The sequence below is a fragment of the Sitodiplosis mosellana genome, unplaced genomic scaffold, assembly GCF_009176505.1.
Source record: "Sitodiplosis mosellana isolate CC-2019 unplaced genomic scaffold, AAFC_SMos_1.0 Smas_scaffold_11, whole genome shotgun sequence".
NCBI lineage: Eukaryota > Metazoa > Arthropoda > Insecta > Diptera > Cecidomyiidae > Sitodiplosis > Sitodiplosis mosellana.
Window position 1 is genome coordinate 1,974,518 of NW_022595253.1, and position 24,629 is coordinate 1,999,146.

General features: G+C 35.1%; 2 protein-coding genes across 15 annotated transcripts in view; both read right to left on the reverse strand.

Annotated features, from left to right (window-relative positions):
- Positions 1 to 392: 392 nt before the first annotated feature.
- On the reverse strand, positions 393 to 3,597 carry LOC129567314 (regucalcin-like). Of its 2 annotated transcripts, XM_055444080.1 has the most exons (5): positions 3,210 to 3,597; positions 2,757 to 3,128; positions 1,290 to 1,881; positions 876 to 1,014; positions 393 to 750 (listed from the first exon to the last, which is right to left on the reverse strand). In XM_055444080.1, exons 2-5 carry the CDS (start codon positions 2,757 to 2,759, stop codon positions 555 to 557), a joined length of 930 nt encoding a protein of 309 aa, XP_055300055.1. In that variant the 5' UTR covers positions 2,760 to 3,128; positions 3,210 to 3,597; the 3' UTR covers positions 393 to 554. The 2 variants fall into 2 exon arrangements, with proteins under 2 accessions (XP_055300055.1, XP_055300054.1); XM_055444079.1 differs by lacking the exons at positions 2,757 to 3,128; positions 3,210 to 3,597 and adding an exon at positions 2,331 to 2,558.
- A 920-nt stretch (positions 3,598 to 4,517) lies between these two features.
- The window catches only part of LOC129567280 (adenylate cyclase type 2), a 50,347-nt gene continuing 30,235 nt past the window's right edge, over positions 4,518 to 24,629 (reverse strand). For 6 of the 13 annotated variants that reach the window (XM_055443952.1, XM_055443954.1, XM_055443953.1 and 3 more), the window contains 21 exons: positions 19,664 to 19,794; positions 19,323 to 19,520; positions 19,037 to 19,165; positions 18,753 to 18,947; positions 18,415 to 18,630; positions 18,169 to 18,296; positions 16,702 to 16,804; positions 16,523 to 16,578; positions 15,230 to 15,362; positions 11,930 to 12,326; positions 11,722 to 11,852; positions 11,412 to 11,638; positions 11,134 to 11,335; positions 10,766 to 11,061; positions 10,510 to 10,678; positions 10,014 to 10,226; positions 9,612 to 9,716; positions 9,450 to 9,464; positions 5,901 to 6,084; positions 5,777 to 5,835; positions 4,518 to 5,249 (listed from right to left, as the gene is read on the reverse strand). In XM_055443952.1, the coding sequence (XP_055299927.1) occupies positions 5,118 to 5,249; positions 5,777 to 5,835; positions 5,901 to 6,084; positions 9,450 to 9,464; positions 9,612 to 9,716; positions 10,014 to 10,226; positions 10,510 to 10,678; positions 10,766 to 11,061; positions 11,134 to 11,335; positions 11,412 to 11,638; positions 11,722 to 11,852; positions 11,930 to 12,326; positions 15,230 to 15,362; positions 16,523 to 16,578; positions 16,702 to 16,804; positions 18,169 to 18,296; positions 18,415 to 18,630; positions 18,753 to 18,947; positions 19,037 to 19,165; positions 19,323 to 19,520; positions 19,664 to 19,794 (3,419 nt within the window). In that variant the 3' untranslated portion in view covers positions 4,518 to 5,117. Of the gene's footprint in view, positions 5,250 to 5,776; positions 5,836 to 5,900; positions 6,085 to 9,449; positions 9,465 to 9,611; positions 9,717 to 10,013; positions 10,227 to 10,509; positions 10,679 to 10,765; positions 11,062 to 11,133; positions 11,336 to 11,411; positions 11,639 to 11,721; positions 11,853 to 11,929; positions 12,327 to 15,229; positions 15,363 to 16,522; positions 16,579 to 16,701; positions 16,805 to 18,168; positions 18,297 to 18,414; positions 18,631 to 18,752; positions 18,948 to 19,036; positions 19,166 to 19,322; positions 19,521 to 19,663; positions 19,795 to 20,338; positions 20,652 to 24,629 lie in introns of those variants that run through there. The other 7 variants (XM_055443960.1, XM_055443959.1, XM_055443958.1 and 4 more) reach the window with 3 other exon arrangements.

Below are 24,629 nucleotides of genomic sequence, written 5' to 3' on the forward strand. Positions count from 1 at the left end.
GGAAATGCCATACATTTTATATACATTATTTGTTTAGGAATTATATTCATTTATTTTCTTTTATTGTTGATATTCGGGCTCTGCAAAGCCTAGGCTTCATCCACGATTTGTTTTCCAAAGAAATATTTCGAAAAAATCGTGAGTTTGCACTGTCAACACTTGTGTGGTTTTTCATATGATTTTGAAGTCAACGAATATTGCCACCCGTTCACACATTCAATGAACTTGCTACACCAAGTGATAGTTTAGTTCATTGCTGACGTTTTCCAATCCGCCATACGTTTTTATATGTGTGTGTACATCAAAATATCAAAGTTGTCAAGAATGCAACCGTTCTCCTCGTTCTTTCATTTTATATATAAGATTATAATTCAAAAGATAAACTCAAAAGATTTGCTATACATTTTTATTCATTTCATTGTTGTCTGTTGAAAACATTGCAAAGAATTCCCGTCAATCGAATCACTGGAAAAGACGGCAATTGAACATCTTGTGAGTCGTATCAATTGAATTGATGAAAAAAGGAAACGATTAGGGAATGTCATAATTTCATCTTATAATTTGACTTTGACTCCAGCCGATCCTTTTGTTCCTAGGCCAGTAATCTTGTACAAATGGCCAGCTTCATCTTGTGTGTCACCACGAGTTGCGGTTGTTGCGTAGAGTATATCCAAGTTTGGCCCACCAAAAGCAACTGATGTTATTTTGCTTACATTGGGAAATACATATTCTGCCAACACTTCGCTGGTTCTGCAAACGAGACATAGAAAATCACATCAAATATTCAACGCAATAAATGAGTTAATGAACGAACACTTCTCTCTTTTATAAAAATAACCACTTTTGGTCCGAAAATTCTAGTTTCTTCGTCTTACTTTGGATTTAATTTAAAAACTTTGTGTCCATTATAGGTGGCAATGTAGAGGTTTCCTTCAACATCGCTAGTCATGCCATCAAGGACAAAGTCTGGTGTTTTTCCATCTACTCTGTTCAAAAACATGGTGCGCTCATTTGCTGCTCGTTAAACAATAAGACATTTAAATTGCGATAAGTGATTATCCAAATATGTAATAAATCAGGCTTTGTTATGCGCTAAATCTATCACGCTGAATAAATTCATGTACTGAAGAGCAACAGACTTCGTTCACCACAAAGCGAGCACATCACATTTATCGCATAAATCTATCACATGAATTTATTCAGCGTGATGGATTTAGCGCATAACAAAGCCTGTAATAAATGTATTGATTTGTATAAAAAAATTAAGTCGTTAAACCGGTTGAACATACATATATCTCCAGTTTCAATATTGTAGTCAAATTCTTTGAGGTCATGTGCGCACGAGTCGATATAATAAAATTTATTGGCAACCCATGTCAGGCCGTTGGAAATAAACACATTTCCCTTCAGGTGTTTCACGCCAATTTGCCGGTCATAGCGATACAATGATGCGGTTGCCACATTGAATGGTCCTTTGCATTCGTTGTAACGTTGAGTGCCGCCAAAGAATCGACCCACCGGATCGCATTTGGCATCGTTGAAACGATTGGTGCTGTAGTAGTCTCCGGATTCAACAGCGAACGCATCTCGAACATATTGACCTTTTGATGACTTTCCATCCCAACGAATAACTTTGGCGATGGTGTCTGAACCGACCAGAAATTCATCGGTGGAATTTTCAATCGGTAGAACGAATGTCATCAAGGGCACATTGTCAACGGTGGCCGGATAGGTTTTGTTTTCCTTGTAATCATATCGTAGGATTGTCGATTCTGGTCCTTCAATATCGATGTAATACAAACTTTGAGTCGCAACGTCCCAATGTGGTCCTTCGCCGCACAGTGAACGAGGTGAAGGCAATTGCTCAATTTTGACCTGCGACTGAAATTTCAAAGACCATCAATATCGAATCATTTCAAATCATTTTCAAAACAGAATAATTTTTACAATATCAATTCAAAACAATAAAATTAAATAGTCAATTCAATAAATGCCGACTCTAGAAACATCGAACCTTACTCGGTAGACATGACTGAGCATTATTGTACTTGTATACTTCAAAAAACGATAGATTGCGCGGAAATTCAACCAAAATAAAGTAAAATCTGACACTTCTGCTTTATTCAGTAAATGCCATAAATGTTTCTACTGTTTTTTTTTTTCAAACTGAGTAGATAATAAAACCAGTCCAAACAGAAGTCAAGCGAAGTCCAAAGCGATTATATAATATTTTACACTTTCACAATATAAACACATCAGTTAATCGTTATCAGTAACGAACCATGAACAAGAGCATGGAATTAACTCTTTGTACAAAATTGACAACTCACACTACAGGCAAATCCAATGAATGATAGCCAAAATGCACGGCCTAAATAATTCATATTCACTTTTTCGTTCAACAAAATTTTCGTTGTCCACAGCTTCTCTACGCAACGGCTAAACAAAAACTACTTTCAACGCTTGATCTGTTCAGATTATTTATATTCAAGCGAATGTTGTTTACTACTTTATGCGTAAGAGCAGGGCACGTCAAAGCTGAGAAGAGGTTCATTATCGATGAATTTGAAAAAACTTTAATGTCACTTTGCGTAATAATCTAGGAGTGACTGACAAATTGTTGAAAAATTGTCAGCACTAGTCTTAGCAAACGTAAGTCATAGACGATACTTCAAAATTAAACCTTTTTTTCCATAGAAAATCTCATTATAAATATTAGTTTTGAATGTGTTATTCTGAGTTCAGTTCACGCTTACCATTTCAAGAAAAAAAATATTCCAAGGGAAACTAGTTGTTGGAAAATTGAATGAAATTCAATGAGGATTTCGCAATCTTAACGTGTTGATTCGATGACAGCTCGATAACCACTGTCAAATCAATCCGTATCGATGGCAAAAGAAGAATCAGTTTAGTGTGTAGTTGAATGCGATGCAATTAAGATATTACTTTCAAATTGATACAAAATGTTTGTTCTCAATTACATTGTGGCACAGGCACTTCTCAGGTATGAAAGCGGTCGCAATTAGTATTGCCTCTCATGTTATTATTGCCAATTTCCACTTAAATTTGTTGAGTGTTTTCTATGTCGTTCGGACAGTGTTGTTTATTGTAAATTTAAACTTTTTGAGCTGGAAGACATATTTTGAATATGAAAATTAAGCGGTTAACAGAATTTAGTGAAGAGCTGTAAAAATACAGATGAAATTTACAAGTTCGTTTTTTACAAACACAGCGATAAAGTTTGGCACTAACTCTCAACAGCTCAATGATTTTCAAGCAATTTATCACAAATGAAAATAAATCAATCGTAATTTGTTGAGCTTGCTTGATTTTATATTAAATTGTCGTAGATGACGTTACAAAATTCAGTAGTGAAGACCAATGGGATTGGTTATGTGGTTTTCAAATTGGTTACATTTAATCGAAATTACACTTGTTATTGAATTATTGTGAATACACAATTGGAAAAATATACAAATTGTATATTTTTCGTGACGTAGATTCAAAAATACAGGTATGAAACGACAACAATAATAGCAAAAATAACAAGTATTTTCAATGTAAACAAACGACGAGCTCTACTGACACGACACCTGTGGCGATGATTGAGAATCGGATATATAGTCAAAACACAAGTGTACAAACGACCGTGTAGCCACTCACGCAGACACTTCGAGTCCGTGTATGTATTGTAACTTTTTTTCCCAGCCGTTCGATTTAAAAAAGTTTAAATGCAGTTTTAAAGGCATTCAAGAGTAGATGCTTCTAAAGAACTTTCGGATCGGCTTCAATTTGGTCAAGTTATAGCCGTTATTTATATACTGACCACACAACGTGTTGTGTATATTCGAAAATTTGCATTTTAACTTTTCATTTTCGTGCATTTCAATATGCCATCGCCAGGGGCAAGGTCGGATGTTATCGAATTTTAATTTAGAATTTTCGATTTTTTTTTTTTTTGCGCAAATGTCGTTATAACAAAACTGTGTAAACATTTCAGGATATTTGATGCAGATGTTTCAGAATAACATCACATTTTTTGCAATGTTGTGGTAGCTTAGAAGAGCTTGAAAGATAAAAAAAAAGTCACACAATTTTGAACTGCAGTATGTTTATTATGCAATGTGTGCTAAATGTTTGAATAGATCCAATGAATTGGAAAAATGTGGTAAAAGGTTTTTTTTTTTTTTCATAAAAAAGGAAACTTATTAGCAATGACAAAATCCAGTTGTTCTGCTGCCCGATGTAGTTTCATTATACAATGAAAAGCTTCATAGCTTTTCCAAAGCTCAGAAGCTCTACTAAATGGGGGATATACATTTGAAGGGTGTCAAGATGGAGGTTGAATTTCGCCCAGTTTAGTTTAAATCTCTTATAAACTGAAAAAATACTTGACTTCGGTGTATGATTCGAATAGATTTCCAAACGATTGTATTTTTACACTGTGAATAAAAGTGGAAATATTTATAGCAGTTATTAATATCCAAACGATTATAGATAGAAAAAAAAACTCATTATTTACATTCATAAATTATTTTTATTGATTGGATCATTTCTTAGTTTTTGGCATTTTCAATAAAACATTTATCTATGAGTAGAACAGTTATTTGCTCAATAAGATTTATTTTTAGCTCGAATGTGATGAAATTTGTATGACTTTCTTTTCTATCAATAAAACAATTAAAACCATATAAATACTTCTATGCTAAACAGATAGACTGAGTTTGAATCTACACATTTATTATGTTTTATCCATTTTGTGAGCTCATTCAATTGATTCTACCCGCATTTATAATCAAAATATGTCTTAAATAAAAGTTTAAATGTAATTCACTCGAAAAATAATTGAAAACGGGAATATGCTAATGTCATTCAATAAATAATTTACTTGATATTGATCAAATGTATGGATTTATGTACAAAATATATATTTTAAATAATTTTATTTCACTCAAACTAGAATTGTCACAAGTTTTAGATGTAAGCATCATTTGATTTGTCAGCAAATATGTTTGACATGTTTAAATTTTTTTAAATATAGTCCCTTTTTTTATATGTTGAAATATATGAATTTTACATTAAAATGAGTTAAAAAGTCAAAATGGATACTACTCCGTTTATAATTTATCGTCAAATGGTGTTTTCACAAAATATGTGGTTAATGTGCCTTTGCCCTTCACATAGATTGGACCGCGAGATTCGCAAATGTAACCAGCTGCCATAAGGACTTTTGCAGTAATTTCAGTTGCCTGGTGAACAAATGGATAATATGAATTTTAAAAATTAATAATGAAATTACTTGAATTCCAGCAAATGATCAATTTCGTCATTGAGGATTGTAAATTTGGTATTCAACGAGCTCATTGCTTAGAAGAGAGACGATACTCTTATTTTTCTAACTTATGCTTCGATCCAAGAAATGTTTGCTTCGAATTTCATTCTAAATTGTTCGAAGTTGTTGGATTTATTTATTTTATTTGGATTTACGCTTTCTATCTCGAAGTTTTTGAGCAACAAAAAAGTATATTTTCGAATGAATTTGAAAGGAATTTGCACAAAATTAAGATATAATTCTTTGTATTGTTGATTTTATCGAGTTAAAATTGTTTAAAGAAAACAATGCGCTCATAAAAAGGAAAATACTAATATTCAATGCCTCATAGAATGGAAAATAACATTCCGTAATCTAACTCAATTCAAAATAATTCTGAAAAACGTGCATTGAAAACAATAGACACTGTGCGAAATGATTCGATTTAGAACTGGGATAACGTACCTGCATTCGGCCCATGACACCGCACGAATCCATACGTGATGCAACGTTCACTGTATTACCTAAACCAAATGAATTTTACATGAGAAATTGAGTTGATTGTATAAAAAAAAGTGTTTTTATTTACTCCAAATATCGTATTGCGGTTTTTGAGCGCCAATAACGCCAGCAATCACCGGACCATGATTTAAACCGATGCGCAATCGAAAGCGTTGAAAACTCTCACGATTGATTTGATCGAGTACGGACATCAAAGCGAGCGCAAATTCCACAACGACGGTTACATTGTGCTCTTCAGTGCGGCGTTCATCCTGTTACCATGAAAAAGAAGAAAGAAAAACACATCGTAGCAAGAACGTTGCGAACAAAATCAATAAATTCCATTACAAAGTCAAAGCTTGTTTTCATTGCATTAAGTATTTATGGGAGGTGGGGGGGGGGGGTGGAAATACGAGAGGGAGAGAGAAAAATGCAAAGAACAAACATCAAAGAACAATCTTTTCGAACAATTTGCACCGGAATGCCGATGGTTGTTAGCAATAGTGGCAGAAGAATTTTATCGATTTTCGACACATTGTCGTTAATGTGAGAATAATTCCGGAAGTTCAAAGCATTATGAATTGACAATGGATTGTCAACCAAGCATCCTCGTCTAATACCATTGATTTTACATGTAAAATAACAACAAGAAACGACAAAAGAGACCTCTCGTAGCGGCACAGTTGAAACTAAGGAAACAAACACAATTCAACATGTCATTTTCATGTTCAGTGTTGGTTCTGTTGTTTGCCGTATAGCCGGAGAGAGATGTCTACAGCTTAGTGGCGTTGAATGACATTCAACACCCATGCAACCAAGAGTATGCTCAGCATAAATAAGCACCGCTGCAAAAAAAAGGTTTTTCAAACAATAGTGAATGGAACAATTGACAGCATGATCCATAAATTCTGTCTCAGAATTGAAAGCTAAAAAAGAAATGAGTTCGTCGGGATATTTTTTTTGCAATTTAATATATTACACACACAAAAATAAAACTTTTGCCATTGAAAATTCAAAATTGGGAGACACAAATTTAAAGCAGAAGAACATTGAGGAAACGCTTCACTTAATGATAGAAATGTGGTTTTCAATTACTTATCAACATCGGTGCATGTTCGTACACGGAAATTCTTTAATGAAAACTTTAATAAATTCACATAGTTCAGTTGTGAGTCACAACTTGTAGTCTATTAAACAACGCAGAGTTTTTGATGATTTCAACTGGATGATTTATTCGAAAATCGATCGAGTGAAGAGATTGAACTGATATTCTGGACATATTTTTCACCATGAAACCAAACGCATATATATTTCCGCTCTAAATATACCCAATGAATATGATATGTAATAAGTCAATTTACAATTTGCATGTAAATATGTACAGTGTACACTCAGTATTGTAAAATCAATATACACTCATAAAATGGTTAAATAAAACCATCATTGAAAGCTACCGGAGCAAAAAAAGAATGTGGTGATATACGAAAGAGGGAACAAGTCAGTGAATATATTCACACGATCCACTGAGTCGTTTGATTGAACGAACTACCGGTTGCTGTGAGGTTGAATCACGGCAAACGTTTAATATTCGACAATGTTTCGCACGTGTTTCAGGGAAAAAAACATCGTAAACGCACGAGGGTGAGTGTCTACCAAAGGAATGACATCTGAATACAGATACCAAACTCTTTAGTAGTGTATTTTATCATTCCCATTTGCATGTATATGTGTAGGAACGAATTATTATTGACGTGTATATTTTATTCATGAAACTTCCATAATATTCAAATCATCAACGTATTACGGTAGCTTCAGATGAATGAAAACGACACCGTCTATCTATCTCCGTTTCCATTCATATTTAGGCCCGATGATTCATATGGATTCAATCAAGTGACTTTTTTCTGACTCAAAAAAAAATGTTCGCATTGAAATCAATGCATATGATTCCATTCCGACGGAATTTAACCTTTCGATACACCGCAACAAAGAAATGAGCTTCTTTTTTTATCCATCCATTTGCCTTCCCGTTCAATTCATTCCCAGCAAACAGGTGAAGCCTACACACAGCGAATTCCTACTCAAATCGCAAACAATGGAATGATCAGTTTGTGGCAAGACAGTCAAATCTGAATCAGTACGTTTATTGGTTTTTCTTTTGTGCATTTATTTATATTGGATTTCGCATTTTTTTTTCTTTGTCATTTTCAATGAAATCTACTGTGTACTTTCTTTTCAACGTGATTCTGACGTGAGTGAGTTACGTTAATACATTTTAAACGACAGGCACATATGTAACAGGAAATGCGAACGCCAATAAAAATCAAAAAAGGAACAAGAAAAAATTGCTGACATAAATTCAACGCAATTGCGACAGACTCGTATCAAGGCATCCAACAGTTCGACAAAAGCTATTCAAACGATTCCGAGTGGAATGTGTGATGAGAGAGAGACGCACTTTTGTGCAAAATTACCGTGTTTTCAAAGGTATGTCTTAATATTGCTACCGTGCTGAAAACGAAAGTAAAATCAAAATAACGCTTTGAATCAGTGATATGTGAGGTTGAGCATTTCCAGCTGAGACACAACAAGTCCACAAGAAAGGGACTCAATTCTTTCAAAAACATTGATTTTTATTTGCATAAACGCTATAAAATGATCTAAAAACAGCAACTTTTTTCTGATTTGGCCTGAGAGTTGTGTGGAAATCAGCTATTTGGATTCTTTATTATTGTCATATTCGTTTGCAGCATTCGTAGATATATCGTTTTCACCGAAACTGGGCCAATTTTTTTTTTCGTGGAATGTACAAAAATAGCAATTTGATTGTGTTTGCGATATCCGAAGAAGTTTTGATTAAAGTTTCCTGTACTCGAACTAACTTTACGCGTTTGTTTCATGCCTTATTAGGAAGAGATGAATTAGCGGGGAAAACAATTTACCCCAGAGGTGGAACAAAATACACGAACATTCAGCACATGTACGCTGTGTGCCAAGTGGAGAAAGGGATTCCATATGCAAAGTCAAGCAAAAGAAAGTTAATCTCATAAGCGGAAACGTATGACTTTCCCCTTTCTAACAAACAACAACAGTGTGTTTAAAGTTTGAAAGTCGTATATTGCAAGCGGACGAGTTGAATGGCTTAGTTATACTAAGGAGTTCTTACGCATGGCTTTGTAGCTGCTTATTGTGTCAGCGAATTGAATAAATAAGGAGAAGAAAAATAAGAAGAATACATTTTCGTTTCACATAATTCAATGCTCAAAGTATTTTATCACTTGTATGATATTGCAACGCTTAGCAAAGATGAATTCATGCCGTGTTAGAGACGGAAGCATTGAGTTTCAAAATGATCGACTAAAAAGCTTTCATGTTCAAATTAAAATTTAAATCTTTGCTCTGTGGATATATATGTTTGTGAAATGGATATGAATAGCACAGCGCTATTGCCAACGGGGAAGCGTTACGTTATTTTGTTTTGCTCTTTAAATATAGATTAAATACCATTTTGAAGCATCAAGAAAATGTTATTTTGTGGTGAAAAATAAAACTCCCATTAATTCCGTACAATAAAATTAATTCCATCTTAATAAATTCAATTTGAAAAAAAGAAGAAAGTCAATCATCCAACACTTACCGCTTCATTGTTAATCTTTGGTTACGCACAAAATAAGCGAATGGGAAGCAGAATGAAAATGGATGAAAAAAATGGTTACAACGGTTAGTGGTCTCTATCACCATTTCACCATTTGTCACAAATCACAACAATAAATGGAAAAAAGCTATGTAAAATACTCACCGTTGCTCCTTCCTCTTTTCCGGGCCGTAATCCAGACGCTGTCATGTAGGTGCTACCAATCGTTTTAATTTTCTCAATTCCACTGAATTTCGGTTTCAACAGCAGCTAAAGTCATTGAAAAGCAAATGTGTGTGTGAGTTTGTGTTTGTGTGTGTGTGTGTGTGTGTGTGTGGATACATTAAATAAACACATTTCAACTGTCGCATTAAATTTTGCGGAGCAGAACGTGAAAATCTACTCGCATTGTCGTAGATATGATTCAAAGCAGATATTTAGTGAAGCAGAATCGTTATAAATTCTAGCTACATGTACATATTGTATGTACAAATGTATATAAAAGGTCATTGATTCAATTTTTGGGTGACAAGAGTGGGAGACGAACAAGATTTTGTCGAAACCTACCTTATCAAAGTCACAAATAATTTCATTAAGCAGCCGCAAACATTCCAACCCTTGTTTATTAACATCGGTTTCATCATAGAATTCCTTGTAATTGGGTATTGAAGCAAACATCACCGCAACACACGAGTACCGCTCATGATACAGGTCATTCAAACGATCTTTCCTCAAGAAATGCTGGGCTACATGAGCTGGTAATATATTTTCCAGTAATATCTGTGCGAAGAGCAGAAAAAAGGGAGAGAGATAGAGAGAGAGAGAGGGGGTAGCAATCGTACGTTTAAACCAACGGCAACACAGTATAAAAGACAATAACCAAGTTGATTCAATATGGAAAATATTAAGAGAGCAAAATGAATAAAATTGAATAAAATTAAACTCATTTTTCACGGTGGACTAGGCGGGTGCATAAATTGGACCATCAACCATAGCCACCATATACAAACACCCACACAGCATCTTCATGTTTAAACTTTATATTGAAAAAGAAATGGCCAACCTTATTTATGCCTCTCATTGTTTCGACTTCTTCTTGTTCTGTTTTCAGTTTGGCTTTCCATAGGAAATCGGTGCGAGCCACAAAATCACCCTGCCGATCCAAAATATGTAAAACGATGGCGATTAGCATGAGAAAAAATACGCCCGTCGTTGTCAACCCAAAATGACTGCTGTAAAATATGAAATGATAAATTTCCACACCGTTAAAATCAACATAGCCAAACACCAAGATAAATTGAGGAAAAAAAGATTCGAACCTGTTTCGGTCGTGGTCATAAAAAGCATACAATTTGCTAAATTTTAAAATACAACCTTGGACAGCGATGCAGCAAAGCATTGCTATAAATTTTAGCACAAAACCAGCACGTAAAAATGCTGAAATGGCCGCCAAACTCAATGCACAGCAGAACAAATACATTGGAGCCGTTTCCACCGATTGAGTATATTGAATGTCAATCTCCGTTATGTTAAATGATTCGGTTATATTAATGTCTGTCACATTTAAACTGCTTGCATTGAATGATGGCATTATTATAATCTCTTCGAAATTTATCTGCAATATGAATGTTTATGAAAATTGAAAACCGATTTCCATTTCAAAGAAAGGTGCTTCGAATTAAGTTACCACACTAAAAACCGCACAAGTTGCAATAAGCGTATTCGATATTAAAAATATGGCCAATCGAATGAGACGACTATTAGCTATGACTTGACCGGGTGCACTGCGACCAAGCTGAGATGATTCGGATGTTTGCAAATGACTTAAATATAAAAATAAACCCAATGTCAGTGCAGTAGCTCCAATCGATCCAAACATGCTGATATTCCTGCGAAAATTATGCACGATTTTGAGATGTAATCACGTTTGGAAAAATGTTAGAAAATAATAGTTTGCGTATTTACCCTTGAATAACGATTAACTGAAGCAATCCTAATGATAAGAACATAACAAACACACAAACTAAATCGTAACGAAAATGTGGGTCCGGTTGCTCACGGAACATCGCTTCGCGGTCACTGTTCCGATACCACATTGTGACTGGTTGCAGCTCAGACGGTGGACCAAAGCAGTTGAAATCCGAGCAACGTCGCTCCGGTGGTAATAGATTTGACTCAATCATTGCAATGCTCTACGAAAGAAAAGAGAGAAAAAAAATCAATAATTTCAGCAAACGAGCTCGAGCGTTATTTCAACATATTCCAAATGCCTTACAGCCAATCCGATATTCTTTGCCATTTTGGAATCAGTAATATTGGCAAACGGTTTATCAGCTCCCCAACACTCTACATACTTTGTCATTTTTGACGACGGTCTATTGCGAATTGGTGGTCCGCCCGGCGTTGCTATATAAATACAAAAACAAAAATATTCCGATAAATTTACGGAGCTAACCACTTTTTGTAAAGTTTTTCATATCCACCTGGCGATCGAATGTGTATGCTGTCCCCATTGGAAACGGACATTTTTCGCATATCAGCAAATGTGCTTGACGATCGACGTCGTTCGGCAAATGCCATTAAGCCTTGAACAGATAATTTACGTCTATCACGCTCCACTGGTCCAACAGGTGGTTCAACTGGGAGCGAAAGTGATGATTTACAGCTTACTGATTGATCATCCTGTTCAGTCTCTTCGGTAATTGTCGGTGTCAATTGGTTTTTGTTCATCTTTTCGTCGACTGGTGTACGGTCCATCGTTTCGGGTGTAAGTGGTGTTCGTGGATTTGAATCATCCGGCTCTGAGATACAAATTTTATTTACCGCTAGATTATCTGGTTTCGTTGGATTCGGAGTTGGAATATCGAATGTTGTTGTTTTCTATTGAAATCCATTTGAAATGAATAACTTGTGGTTAGTTGCGGCAAATGTATTTGATTTAAATTTCAAATCAGATTGGAAATATTTACATAAAATATGAATAAAATGAGCAGAGCAAAATACAATCGGTATATGAAATTGCATGAGAGTTGAACTAACAATTGGTTACACTCGTTTTTGTTTCAAACAAAAACATGTCGTAAATGTGCCCTATGTAACATTACTTTCACTCCAGTTTTCACTCCATATGTGCTCCACTTACTTTATTCGCTTCTTATAGCAGCACACCGAATTGACGTCAGTTGGCATTAACGCTTAGATCGGTGTAAAAAAAAACTTAACCAACAAACTCAAACATTCGTTAGTTTGACGCAACAATTCCGTATTCTTTCCTCCCCGAATTTGACTCGAAATTCGTTTCGTTCGCTCTATATCGTTTGATCTCAGTTATTTGCCGGAGCAAAATCCAATTTATATCATTTTTTCGTCGGGTGACAAAACCGAATATTTTCCATACGGCCAGCAGGAAAAAGTGGTTGAGCAAAAGGTGTGCAACCTTTTATTGCAGATCCAAAACTTTTTCTAATAGCAAATATTTTGTCAGAAACTATAAACTTCCAACATATCATTCATATAAATATGTCAGAAAATCTAGTTGTTGGTTTTGTATAGTATTCATGAAAATGTTAATTCCTTCATACTTTGCTCAAAATATTGCGTAATAATTCCGTATGGAAATACATAATTTGATGAACACAAACATTTGGATTCCTTGAAACAATGTTCCAGGAACACAAGCACACTGTTTGAAAAGCGATTGCATTTAATTGGCATCATTTCTGAGCCGTAGATATATTGTTTGGATTTATATAATCTTTCAATGTAAATAAAGTGTGCTGTTTAGTATAGCTTTGTTGAATGATTGTAATTTTCATCAAATAATCGGGTAAATTGTTGGGTGTTTGATGAAAACATTCAGATTTAATTAAAATATCTAAATGAAGCATCAGGGTAATTACAAGATTTTTTTAAACAATAATTGCCCATTCACGTCGTTGCTATGTTCTGAATACTGAAATTCTCTACACAAATGGAATAAAGAGAAAGAAAAACAATAAAAAGTATTTGACAACAGTTCAGCGGAAACGATGGCGAATCTACGAAATAATGACGCCGAAGTTTGCATTCATCAAAAAATTCGTTGCCTCTCGAACGGATAATGAATTGAAAAAAAGACTTCCATAAGTTTTCATGATTCAATTTCATATTCGCCCTTCACAATAATATTGATGACAAAGCAATTTTACTTGTTATGGAATTTCGAATAATTTCCTTGGAATTTACGCTGTTTTCTGTTCATTCGTATAGCTTCACTCTCTGTGCACATTTCCTCAAAAGAAATTTAATTAAAAAATCATTCCGTCGTTTTAAATTTTCGCATCAAAAGAGAATTTAAGTGGCTGCACTTTGTTCAAGTCATAAGATCTGCGCCGAGATTCTGTTAATTATTTAACACATTTAATTTTCTTCTGCTCATAGCGAACAAAAGCTTTTTAATTCACATTTCACTTGCAGAAAAGTCAAGAAAGAAAGAAAGAGAGTGAGAGAGAGAGCAAGAAAATCCAACGTCTAAATCACCTTAATGCTCCGTAGAAACAAACGCCATTTGTTTTGACACTGCATCACAATGAATAAAACGCCTGCAGATGGACTTATGACTTGAAAAAGCTTCTTAAAGGAACTCAAAGTGATGAGTCATCATCATCACTGATAAGTACAGCTGGACGCTGATGTTTATCAGTGCTGTATTATGACTTTCAGTTGCAGAAGAAAAAGTTTAAGAGCAAAATTCTCGCGCAGAAATAAATGCAAATTTGGTTTTTCAAATGCAAAGTCATGGGATTAGGCAGAAGATGAAGAAAAATGAAAAAAAGAACAATTTATGTTGAGAAAGTTTGTGATATTCGAAAATTGGTTCGTGATTTAAAGCCGTCTCTAGAAGAATTTGCATTTAATCCCACGACTTATTTATCGCTGATTTATTGTACAAGCTTTAATTTTGCATTGTGGTTTATTCAACACGTGAGCTCACGAATAATTTTGAAGCTTGAACAATTTCGGAAAGAATGCAAAAGAGGTCATCCATTGAGTCCTTCACCCTTTCCGCATAGTTGCTCTGCCAACGGAAGCAACACACATCAATTTCATTTGATTCAAACTTATGAAAACTTCAACGAAACATCGAAAACATCTCGAATTTTTCAGCATGCGTGCATGGTGTTGACCAGTTGAGCAACAAAATTAGAGTTTTCAGTTGAAACATTTAACAATTTATTCAATAATAAGTTGTATGCATTAAGTTGGAGTGAATTCGGCTTCATCCACCGGGAATTCTGTTCTAAAGTTTGACTTCCGAACGCAGTAATCTCATAAATGTTTATAGACAGTTGATGCGAAGTTTCTGTGGAGTCAATAAAATACTTGGAAAATGGTATAAAACGTTGCATTTGCACATCGTGCTCATAAAATTGTATGTTCCTTGTTTGAACGATGATTTTTGTCTATGATCCATACTTTGTTAGCAACACTGGTCAAGATACATAAAAGTGAGCACTGAAAATGTTTGCTATTTGTTCTCAACTACATAATAGAAAGTATAGCAAAATAATTGGCTTTCAGATGCTTGTTTGTGGACCGGTGGCTTAAAAGCATTGAAACATCTAATCATCAGCGATATATTACTTTTACTGAATATAACGATATCTGACGTGGGGAAATACTTAAATATACGATATTTATATAACCTAGCTCAAAATGGAATTTATTCCGTTGAAAGCTGTCAAATGTTTTTTATGAAGCCAACTAAAATTCAGAGACAGAGACAGAGACAGAGACAGACTTACCTTTGGTGGCACAATGAGAAATGTTTCCACTTTATGATCTGCCAGGTATGATTCACGCGATGCTCCGCCACCCGGTTCGACGTCGAATTTATCACCAAGATAATCGAGTGTCGCTTTCGTTATGTGGACACGTCTTTGAAATAAACGAAAGCAAACAGTAAATTAAAACGAAAATGGCACAACATTTAGTTTAATGTTTTCATTGCGGGAGAGCGAAAAAGACTAAAATAAATTCATAACAGCTGCCAACAAATTGCGATTGCATTCATTTTGCGCGCAACGCGCATAAAGTACCTCGAGACACTGAATAGAAATGACTGGTTAAATAGAATTCGCAATTTAATTTCAAGACATTTTTTTTATCAGTTGTAGTACAGTGCGTTCCACCGCGCACACAAACAAACCGTGTTCATGTGCCACACAGAGTAAGCTTTCGTGCAAACCACAACAGTTCGATTCACTGACTCTTGATTGGTATATAGAATGCTCAAGTGAATTGAAATGGAATCCAATATATTCAATGCTCTCAACTGTTGATTGTTGAGCATTGCAATGGGGAAAACGAGCTTGAAATGACAACGACGAAGACTTTGCAAATGTCGATGTGGAAATTCGATTAGATCATTATAAATACCGACATAAATGAAAATACAACATGCGAAATAATAAAAACGACGTCAAAATGAAGTGTTTACAGTTCAGTGACGTTGGAACGTATTGACGTTTGTTTTTCATTTCATAGATATACAGTAAAAGTTACATTGTTCAATCCGTTATTATCAAAAGACAAAATACTAAATTGCTCTTCCATAGTCTTCTCGGTTTATTTCATATCGATTTCATCCGATGCTTGCGGTAGAGACTTTCTAATGAATTTTCCAATGTCTATGAGATAGGATAAGAAGCGCTTTGGTTTAGCAAACATAAATCAAAGAAATAAGATACACGTATAACACTGTATCGTACAGACGAAGGAATTCCACAGGCTTCAATCGAATTGTGTTTTTTCTTTGGCTTCGACGATAAGGTGCTACTGATATAATCCACATGATAAGAGGTAGAGCTGGAGAAAAAAAAAATACCATTTTAACTGAAATCTCGATCTTATGAGATAAAACATTGGGTCATAAACCCAATAAAGGTTCTTTGGTCTTTTTTTCATGTCTGTCTATTTTGGCTCGATGAAAGGCCGAACAAAAATTGTATCAGGAGGTGCGAACAAAGACAAAATAAAAAAATTGGAAATAATGAATATGTGCGAAAAATGTGATAAAAACATTCTAGGATATTTACCCTGCAACACCACCAGATTCCATATGGTTAGCCAATGTTACATCATCTGACCACACCTGTACATATTTCGAAAAGGATACATGAATACCGTTTCCATTTTTCAAATAAAGTTATTTCACCATTTTAGTGTGGAAAAATATGAGCGAGGAAAATGCAGTAAAAAAAAAACTGTGTCTTACATCAAATTGCCATTTGCGTAAGCCGAGGACACCACACAGCACGTTTCCTGTATGAATACCAATCCGCATATCAACATTAAATCCGGTCGCTTCACGTACACATCTATTCAAATAACAACGAAAAACCCGTCCAGATGAAAAACACATACAAATGATATCATATTACAATCATTGCAAAATGCGACCTAAATGAACATCAAACATTAATTTTGTGTGGGAGAAAATGAAGAACAATGAGCATTTGCAGGTCTTTTTGCTGTAGCAAATAATTTCTTTTGATCAGAGTATTTTCGTTGTGATACTGTAGTGTTGTGTGGCTCACTATTTAAAAATGAATGAAATGGTGCGGTGAATGATAGTGATAGAGAATTGAATTGTATAACATAATGCGCTTCGAGAGTGCATGAACGCACAGCACGGAGGGTGATGAATTCTGCATATGACATTGTTTGATTTTTTTTTTTAAATCACAAGCCGCGATTCATGACAGATATTTCAATGCCAATGCCTGTCATACATAATTTTTCAGGCAAAAATTCTCAACATCGGTGATTCCTGCACCCGCTTCGTTTGAAAAAAATTACCGCAATTTTCTTGAAATCCTTTATCTTCCACGTCCATTCATTTTTTTTTTTTTTTCATTAGGTTGATTGCTTTTGCTAAGCGGCTTAGAGAAAGAGAAATCCCGTGTGAAAAACAAAGTCTGAAAAAAAAAAACTTTCAAACAAAATGTGTTGATCGTTGATGCCGTTGCCATACAAAATGATATTCGAATTGAAAGAGTTCCAATGCACACACACAGCAAATAAATGGAGTGTAAATATTTGAGAGCGAATGTCGGATAGAGCGATGATGTGGTTTTCCTTCTGTTTTGTTTATTTGTCATTAAGAATCAATTGTGTTTGCATCGAACGAGACGAAAATAGGTAATCCAAAAATGCAAACAATCCATCTGTTCATCTGTTTGTTCTAGTTAGAAACCAATTAGATCGTGTGTGTGTGTGTGTGGAAAAGTGCGAATGGGAGTTCACAATTTGAATGACAACGAATAGTGAATAAATGGAATAACGCCGGAAAAAACCAAAACAAAAATAAACGTTAGGATTTCAGGTGTTACGTATTCGCATGAAGAGACCACATACAAAGTAATCATATTACCAAGTTTCATGGCAGAGAAAGCTTTTAAAAGATTTTAACTATGAAAAGTTTTAGTGTGAATTGTGCACGTATCCGGCTGCTTTTCAATTATTCACTCCTATTTCCCAGGTTGCTTATTCATCTGGCGGTGTTCTTTTTTTCACGCAAAAACTTTTACTGTCTGTCACATCTCAAATTTGCCGCTGTTTGAAAATTATCTCGCGCGTTGTGATGATAATTAAATTAGGTGGGTGTTATTTTTTTTTTGCACGCTGTGTCAGCGAAATGTATTCCATTACAATTTCCTGTAGCGTATATTAGTGAGCTCACCTTATTGCTTCAATCATTTGAAGGCCCATGTTAACGCAGTTTGCAGCATGCTGGGGCCGAGATATTGGCAAACCACTCACACAATAGTAACAATCACCAAGAATTTTGATGCGCAAGCATTGATTTTCCTGTCATAAATAAATGAATTTTTTTCAATGAAATCCACCCGCTTCACATTTCTCGTTTTCGTTATGTATATGTTTTTGTTGCTTTTTTCGCATTTGAATCAATGTGCGAGAGCCTCACCTGTGCAATTTGATCGAAACGGCCGAAAAGTTCGTTGAGCGTTTTTACTAAATCGCTGGCAGTAAGTTGCTCTGATAATGGTGTAAAATTCACGATATCTGCATATAATATTGTAACGTTGTTGTGACGTTGTACGTGCATTTCGTGAAAACGCGTTTGTTGGCCACCTGCTCGCTGACATGCATCCGCCATTTTCAACATAATACTACGTTTCACCTGGGAAATTCGTGTTGTCAAACGAATATAAGAGAGAGGGAAAAAATTCAATTACATTGCAAAAAAAAAAAATCATCATAAGGCACAAAACGCTGAAATAGAAATAGGAGTGTTACACTAACCTCAGCTGCGATGTACGCTGGTATGACACTCAGTAATAGCTGCTCTTGCTGTTCACGTTCGCATTCCAGTTTGACTCGTTGTTGGATGCCAGTTCGTGTGCCATCAACAGTTCGATTGTGCGCTGCATCAGACATAATGCGATAGTACAAGCCAGATACACTGGCCGTACCCAGAAATAGCACCTCAACTATCAACTGTGCATGAGAAGGTATAGACACATATATAGTGAAAATTGATTCGATATTTCGTAATCACACATTGTGAGATTTTACGATTTACTTACCGTTTGAATGAATAATTCGGGAAAATTATCGCTGTTCAACACGATTCGGAAACCAAAATGGATTATCGATAGGATAGCAGCTAAAACCACTGAAACAGGCCATGATACTGGTAGCATTGTGTGCACCCCCTGTTGGTTGATTTAATTTTTTTAAAATGAAGAACAAAAGACAAAACAAATTTTGACATTCCCCAATTGGTGCATGAACACACGGCTATATGCATGTTGTGGTTGATTGAAATTGATCGATTTATGGATATAAACAATAGGCAACATCCATACTCACCAGAATTAGTGAGAAAATCGGTAATGGAGCAAGTGTTGTGCCGACTTTTGCCGATACAGAGCCCAGGCTCACCGTAATCAGAACGGCAAAACCAAGCGCCGTTATTGGAGACGACATCACAATCGGAAATTGAAGTGCTATTAACACACCGCATATTATGATAATAGTGAGCAACGTCAGCAGTATATCGAACACCAACTGCAACATAAATTCAATAGAATGGTAAGGTTCATGGTTTTCAGACTGTTGGTTTGTGTGTTGGTGTGTGAGGTGTACAGTGTACACCGTGTATTGTGGGGAAGTGAGAGAAAAGAAAAGAAAACAATGAGACCTATTTTTACCTGATAGGAGAATAGAACGCATAAACAGATAATACAAGCAACAAAGGCCGTTGTTAATCCCGACTCAAATAAGGATTTCCGCAAACGCTGCCGATATCTTGTATACAAGTCATCCAACTGTGAATTCTCACCTGCAATTGAACAATTCATATTATAATTAAAATGCGGTTAAGGGATTTAAGTCAGATAATTGAAACGATTCATTCGGATGGTTTCTGTTTCATATTATCACGCGACTCGTGAATCACGAGTCGTGATTTATGTGATTCATAATTCGTGAACTTGCTGAGATTTTTCAATTCATACATTTTTCAACGTAAAACCATACTCGAATAAGTTCAAAATAGCACAAGAGCCGTAAATAGGTATTTCACATCAGCACCTTGGTTCGCCTACAGACATAACTATAATAAACTTTTTTCTCGTTCAACTTGATAAATTTATTTCGAAAATGGCGCAAAGGAGATTCAATGGAGTAACCTCATAAATATAAAGGAAGAAAAATACTTTCAACTCATTGGTTGGAGAGTATGAGTGTGCGGTATGTGGTGAACGTGTTCAAATTGCCTGCCACTGATAACCATAAGTATAATTCATGTGTGACACATTCATGGATTTTGTGATTTGATCGCATGAACCCTTTTTATCGACGCATTTCTTCTATACCAAACATACCGTATCGCCTTGCTCCCGTTTGTCGCCTTCCCATCTATTTTTGAACAAGAGCATGCACGTAAGAACAACACATGTGGGTGATAAGAATAGCACATCAACTCAGGCGGATGTGTTACAGGTGGAATACAGCGATGATGTTGGCATTTTCATCTGAAAATGTGCTCAGAATTTATGAATTTGTTATGATCTATATAGTCATAATTCATTGAGACTTTGACATACAAATGGTTGTGTACGATGGCAGAAATCGATATGAAACTAACAAAGTGGTGCCAAAGAAGAAAAATCAATAAGTTAAACAAAAACCATAGGAAATTACATTCAGAAAGTGTTCGAGTATTCGATGTTTAGTTCTGAATAAGTTGAATGAGAATCTATCACAAAAGGTTGCTACGAATAGTAATAATATTCGTAGAAATAGTAATAATCCCAATGAACCATTTACGTGCTTAAATGTGCCTATACATGGTATACAAATTATGCCTAATTTTTACACGTTTTAAAACAAATAAAAAAATATATAGTTAGCTTTTTGTTAAATTGTGTAAAATTTAACTAAAATTTGGACATAAAATGTGCATAATCTAGCATGCACGCAGTATGCACATATATTGCACACAGTTTGGACATATGTTCAAATATAAGCACAATTTTGACACATAATTTGAAATTTTCCTCTATTTAAACTATAGGTATAAGGTTTTCTAGGATTATCTGAAAATGGCTTATCCAATTCATTTTTAATCTTGAGTGATTTATTTGTTTGCGTAAAAGCTGTGATTAAAAGTGAAAAACACTTGAGTCGGATGAACAAAAAACTCGAAATCTTTCTATAAAAACACCTACTCCAATTCATGCACTCCATTCAATTTTCGAAGATCCATGGAAATGGCTTTATTTACTCAGATTATCGTAGTTGTGAGTGTTTTATACCTCACGACTGCAAGCGCCGACAATGTAAGTGTTTTTTTTCCCGGTTGAATATTAACTCTCTTGAATGAGCAATTGATTGACCTATATTTTGCGGATTTGTACAGAGTACGGCGGTGGATTTGTACCAACGGGTCAATTTCCTTTATGGTATCGATTTTGTGCAAGTCAAAGGAGACTGGCAACACTATTTGGTGCGCTGGATCAATAATTAACCATCGATATGTGTTGACATCGGCTGGCTGTGCCATTAAATGTGGAATGTGAATCCTATCGTATGAGATATGATACCGTTACCGGTGTCAAAGAAGTTGAAACAAATTCATCGTTCATTCATCCAAATTTCGTTCCGTTTAAAAACAAATATGATGTAGCACTTATCCGAAATGATGCAAGAGTTCAGCCGACATGATTCGTTTATTGAAACCGTCTGAAAACTTGAAGGTGTATGGAAGTGGATGAGGTGAATTTGGCCATTTTTCATCACCAATTTTGCGATATGTCGTTGGTAGAACATATGAAAATTCACACAGAGATGATAACCATTATATAAACGTAAATGTCAGCGGAGATCACGGAAAAGGGTCGTATAATAGTGGGTCACTACTGTTCACTAAACGGCATGGAAAATGGTTCCAATTTGGAGTTGACATCAATTCCGATAGAAATAACAACCGTTACGATACATTCACCAATTTACTTAGCAGAAACATGTACAATTTCATCCGCAGAACTACTAACAACTACTAATCTCCCCATAAGATGTTATCAAATGTTTCAAAACAATCGAAATCTATATTGTTTTTCTTCTGTCTTCAAGTTTTCGTGTTTCTGCTTAATATCAAAACTTAATTGAATCCAAGTAAATATAAAGTATAAAAGTTTATTGGTACTCAGAGTACTGGAATGCTAGCCGCAATGCTATCACCTTCATTTTTTTTTTAATGTGAAACCGGAAAGCTCTTAGTCTTTCTTTACCACATTTCATTGAACCACAAGACGAAGATTTATCGAGTAGTTTATTGACCTTTCAAGGGGTGTACTATAAAAAGGAATATGACATGAAAATCGGCCTCAGCAGATTTCTCCAATCAATCACTTCAACAATTTGTGCAACGCATAGAGAATATTTTATTCAAGTCAGAGCCGAAGATTATTGTAGCCAAATTTATGTGGTATATTGTATAAGTATTTATAGATGAATTGCTGGAGAGCAATAAAAGAAGAAGTGGCCAGTAAATTCATCTTCATGAACTAATAACTTTTGATAGCATTTCCACAAAAAGCTTGAGCAAGTCGAATTATTGCTTACTATGTGTGGTTTGTCGTTTGGTTTGATATCGATGCAAAAGAGCGTATAGTAGTACCCAAACTTCTAATGCTCTTTTTCCTCCTTAAGGGCAATAATTCATTGTTGTTATGGATTTTTTCGGTCTCTCTCTCTCTCCCTCCCTCTGTTTGTGTGTTGCTGTTGTTTCGTGTTCTCGACAGTTCTACTTGTTACGTTGGCTTTCACACATTTGCTATGAAAGTCACGTCATTTTATCCTCCATTTGTGCATTATGAGAAACGTGTTGAATGACGATATCCATGCCATACCATAAATTTTTGTTTCACATTTCTTTACATTCCATTGAGCAGGTTTGAAAAAAAATTGCGAACTCAATCGCTTTTCGTTTCTATTGAATTCGTGTTTTTTTTCGGTTGTTCTTGTTTGTTGTTGTTCCTGCTTACTTGCTTTCGCAACACAAAGCGGCGGATATGTGACAACTGTGAATGGCATTTTCTTTCTAATGAACGACATAAAACAATGAACATGACAACAGTGCCAAAAAAAATATGAATTTTCACTGAGAAAAAATTGCTCAAAGGAAATGTATGTACTTAAAAGTACTTGATGATGACGCGCGGGAGTTTGATGAATTTATTCAACCAAGGCATTTCAAGGTTACAGCACCAAACGCGGTTAATTGTTTCGTTGAATTGTGGGTTCTTTAACTCGCACAGCAATCGATATATTATCGATTATGATTATTAGTAGTAGTACTTACGACGACGACGACGACAAAATATAAGCGATATTTTATGATCGATAAAAACCATTAACCAAGTTTTCTCCATGCTCATTCAAATTGAATGCCATTGAAATTCATGCTTTTGACTTTGACTTGAAAACACTTGCTGCATTGCTAGATTGGCAGCAGTTCAATGAATCCATTTCTGGAGAAAATAAAAACAAACGATGACGTGAAAGTTTTTCTAAGTAGAAACTCACTTGACATTTGAGTATACAGTGCAAATGGATGTGATAGCGAGCCACATTGAGATGTCGATAACATTCGAAACGAAACTTTTCGAAAAACTCGAGCATAAAGATATGGAAATTATTGTCAAATTGTATCACTTTGCAAGAACAAAATTTTACGATAATAAACATGCTTCAGACAATTTTCGATAAAAAGTAATTTCAAGTGAATTTTTTCGTGCAACAGTTCCATTCAAAGTGGTGAACAAAGCGATAAACAGTAGCAATGACTCTTTTCATACAGCGATTTTATTGTGTTGACTTTATTATTCACTTATTTATGTTTAACCCTCAACTGCATGAATTTTTCCTAGGACTTGGAGTACTGGTATTTGGTTGATTTTTGGCCATAGATAACGAAAAAAATATTCATAATCCTAGATTTCCCATGGTTTAGTCAGGAAATGCGATAGAAATAAGTCAGAGAACAATGAAATCCATTGTTTAAAAGTGTCAAAAATATGTCCAATTTGGAAACCGAATAATTTATTTTGTCAAATTTTCGTTTTCGTGCACATTTTTGCTTATAACTCACCAATCGTACGACATAGACAAATGACGCCAAAGACAAAAATAAAGAAAAAACATTGACAAATAAAAATTCCCCTTGAAGCAATGTCATCCGCCGTACGATTCACATTATACAGGTGTTTAAATGATGCCCGCCAAAAGGCGGGCTTATGCAGTTGAGGGTTAAAGAGAGATTCGGTATATTTTCTTTCTCGCGTCTGGGACGCGCTTATTTTCTTGAAAAATGTAAAAAAGAAATTGTTGTATATTATTTAGGGTTTATGCAGAGTATAATTTATGAGAACAACATAATTTGGATGCAATTCAGTATGTAAATGCAGGACAATTTCGGTTTCTTGTATCTCCTCCACAATTGGATCGACTTTGTTTGTATAGCGGCTCGTTTGTTACATCGAAATGGATACTGGCCTGTTTACGTAGCCAAATGTCAAAATGTGAATGCGAGATACGATTCAATTATTTATTATACCGGCAGAAAAGAGCTAAACGTTGGCATTAATCACATTCATTCGCAATACAATTTGA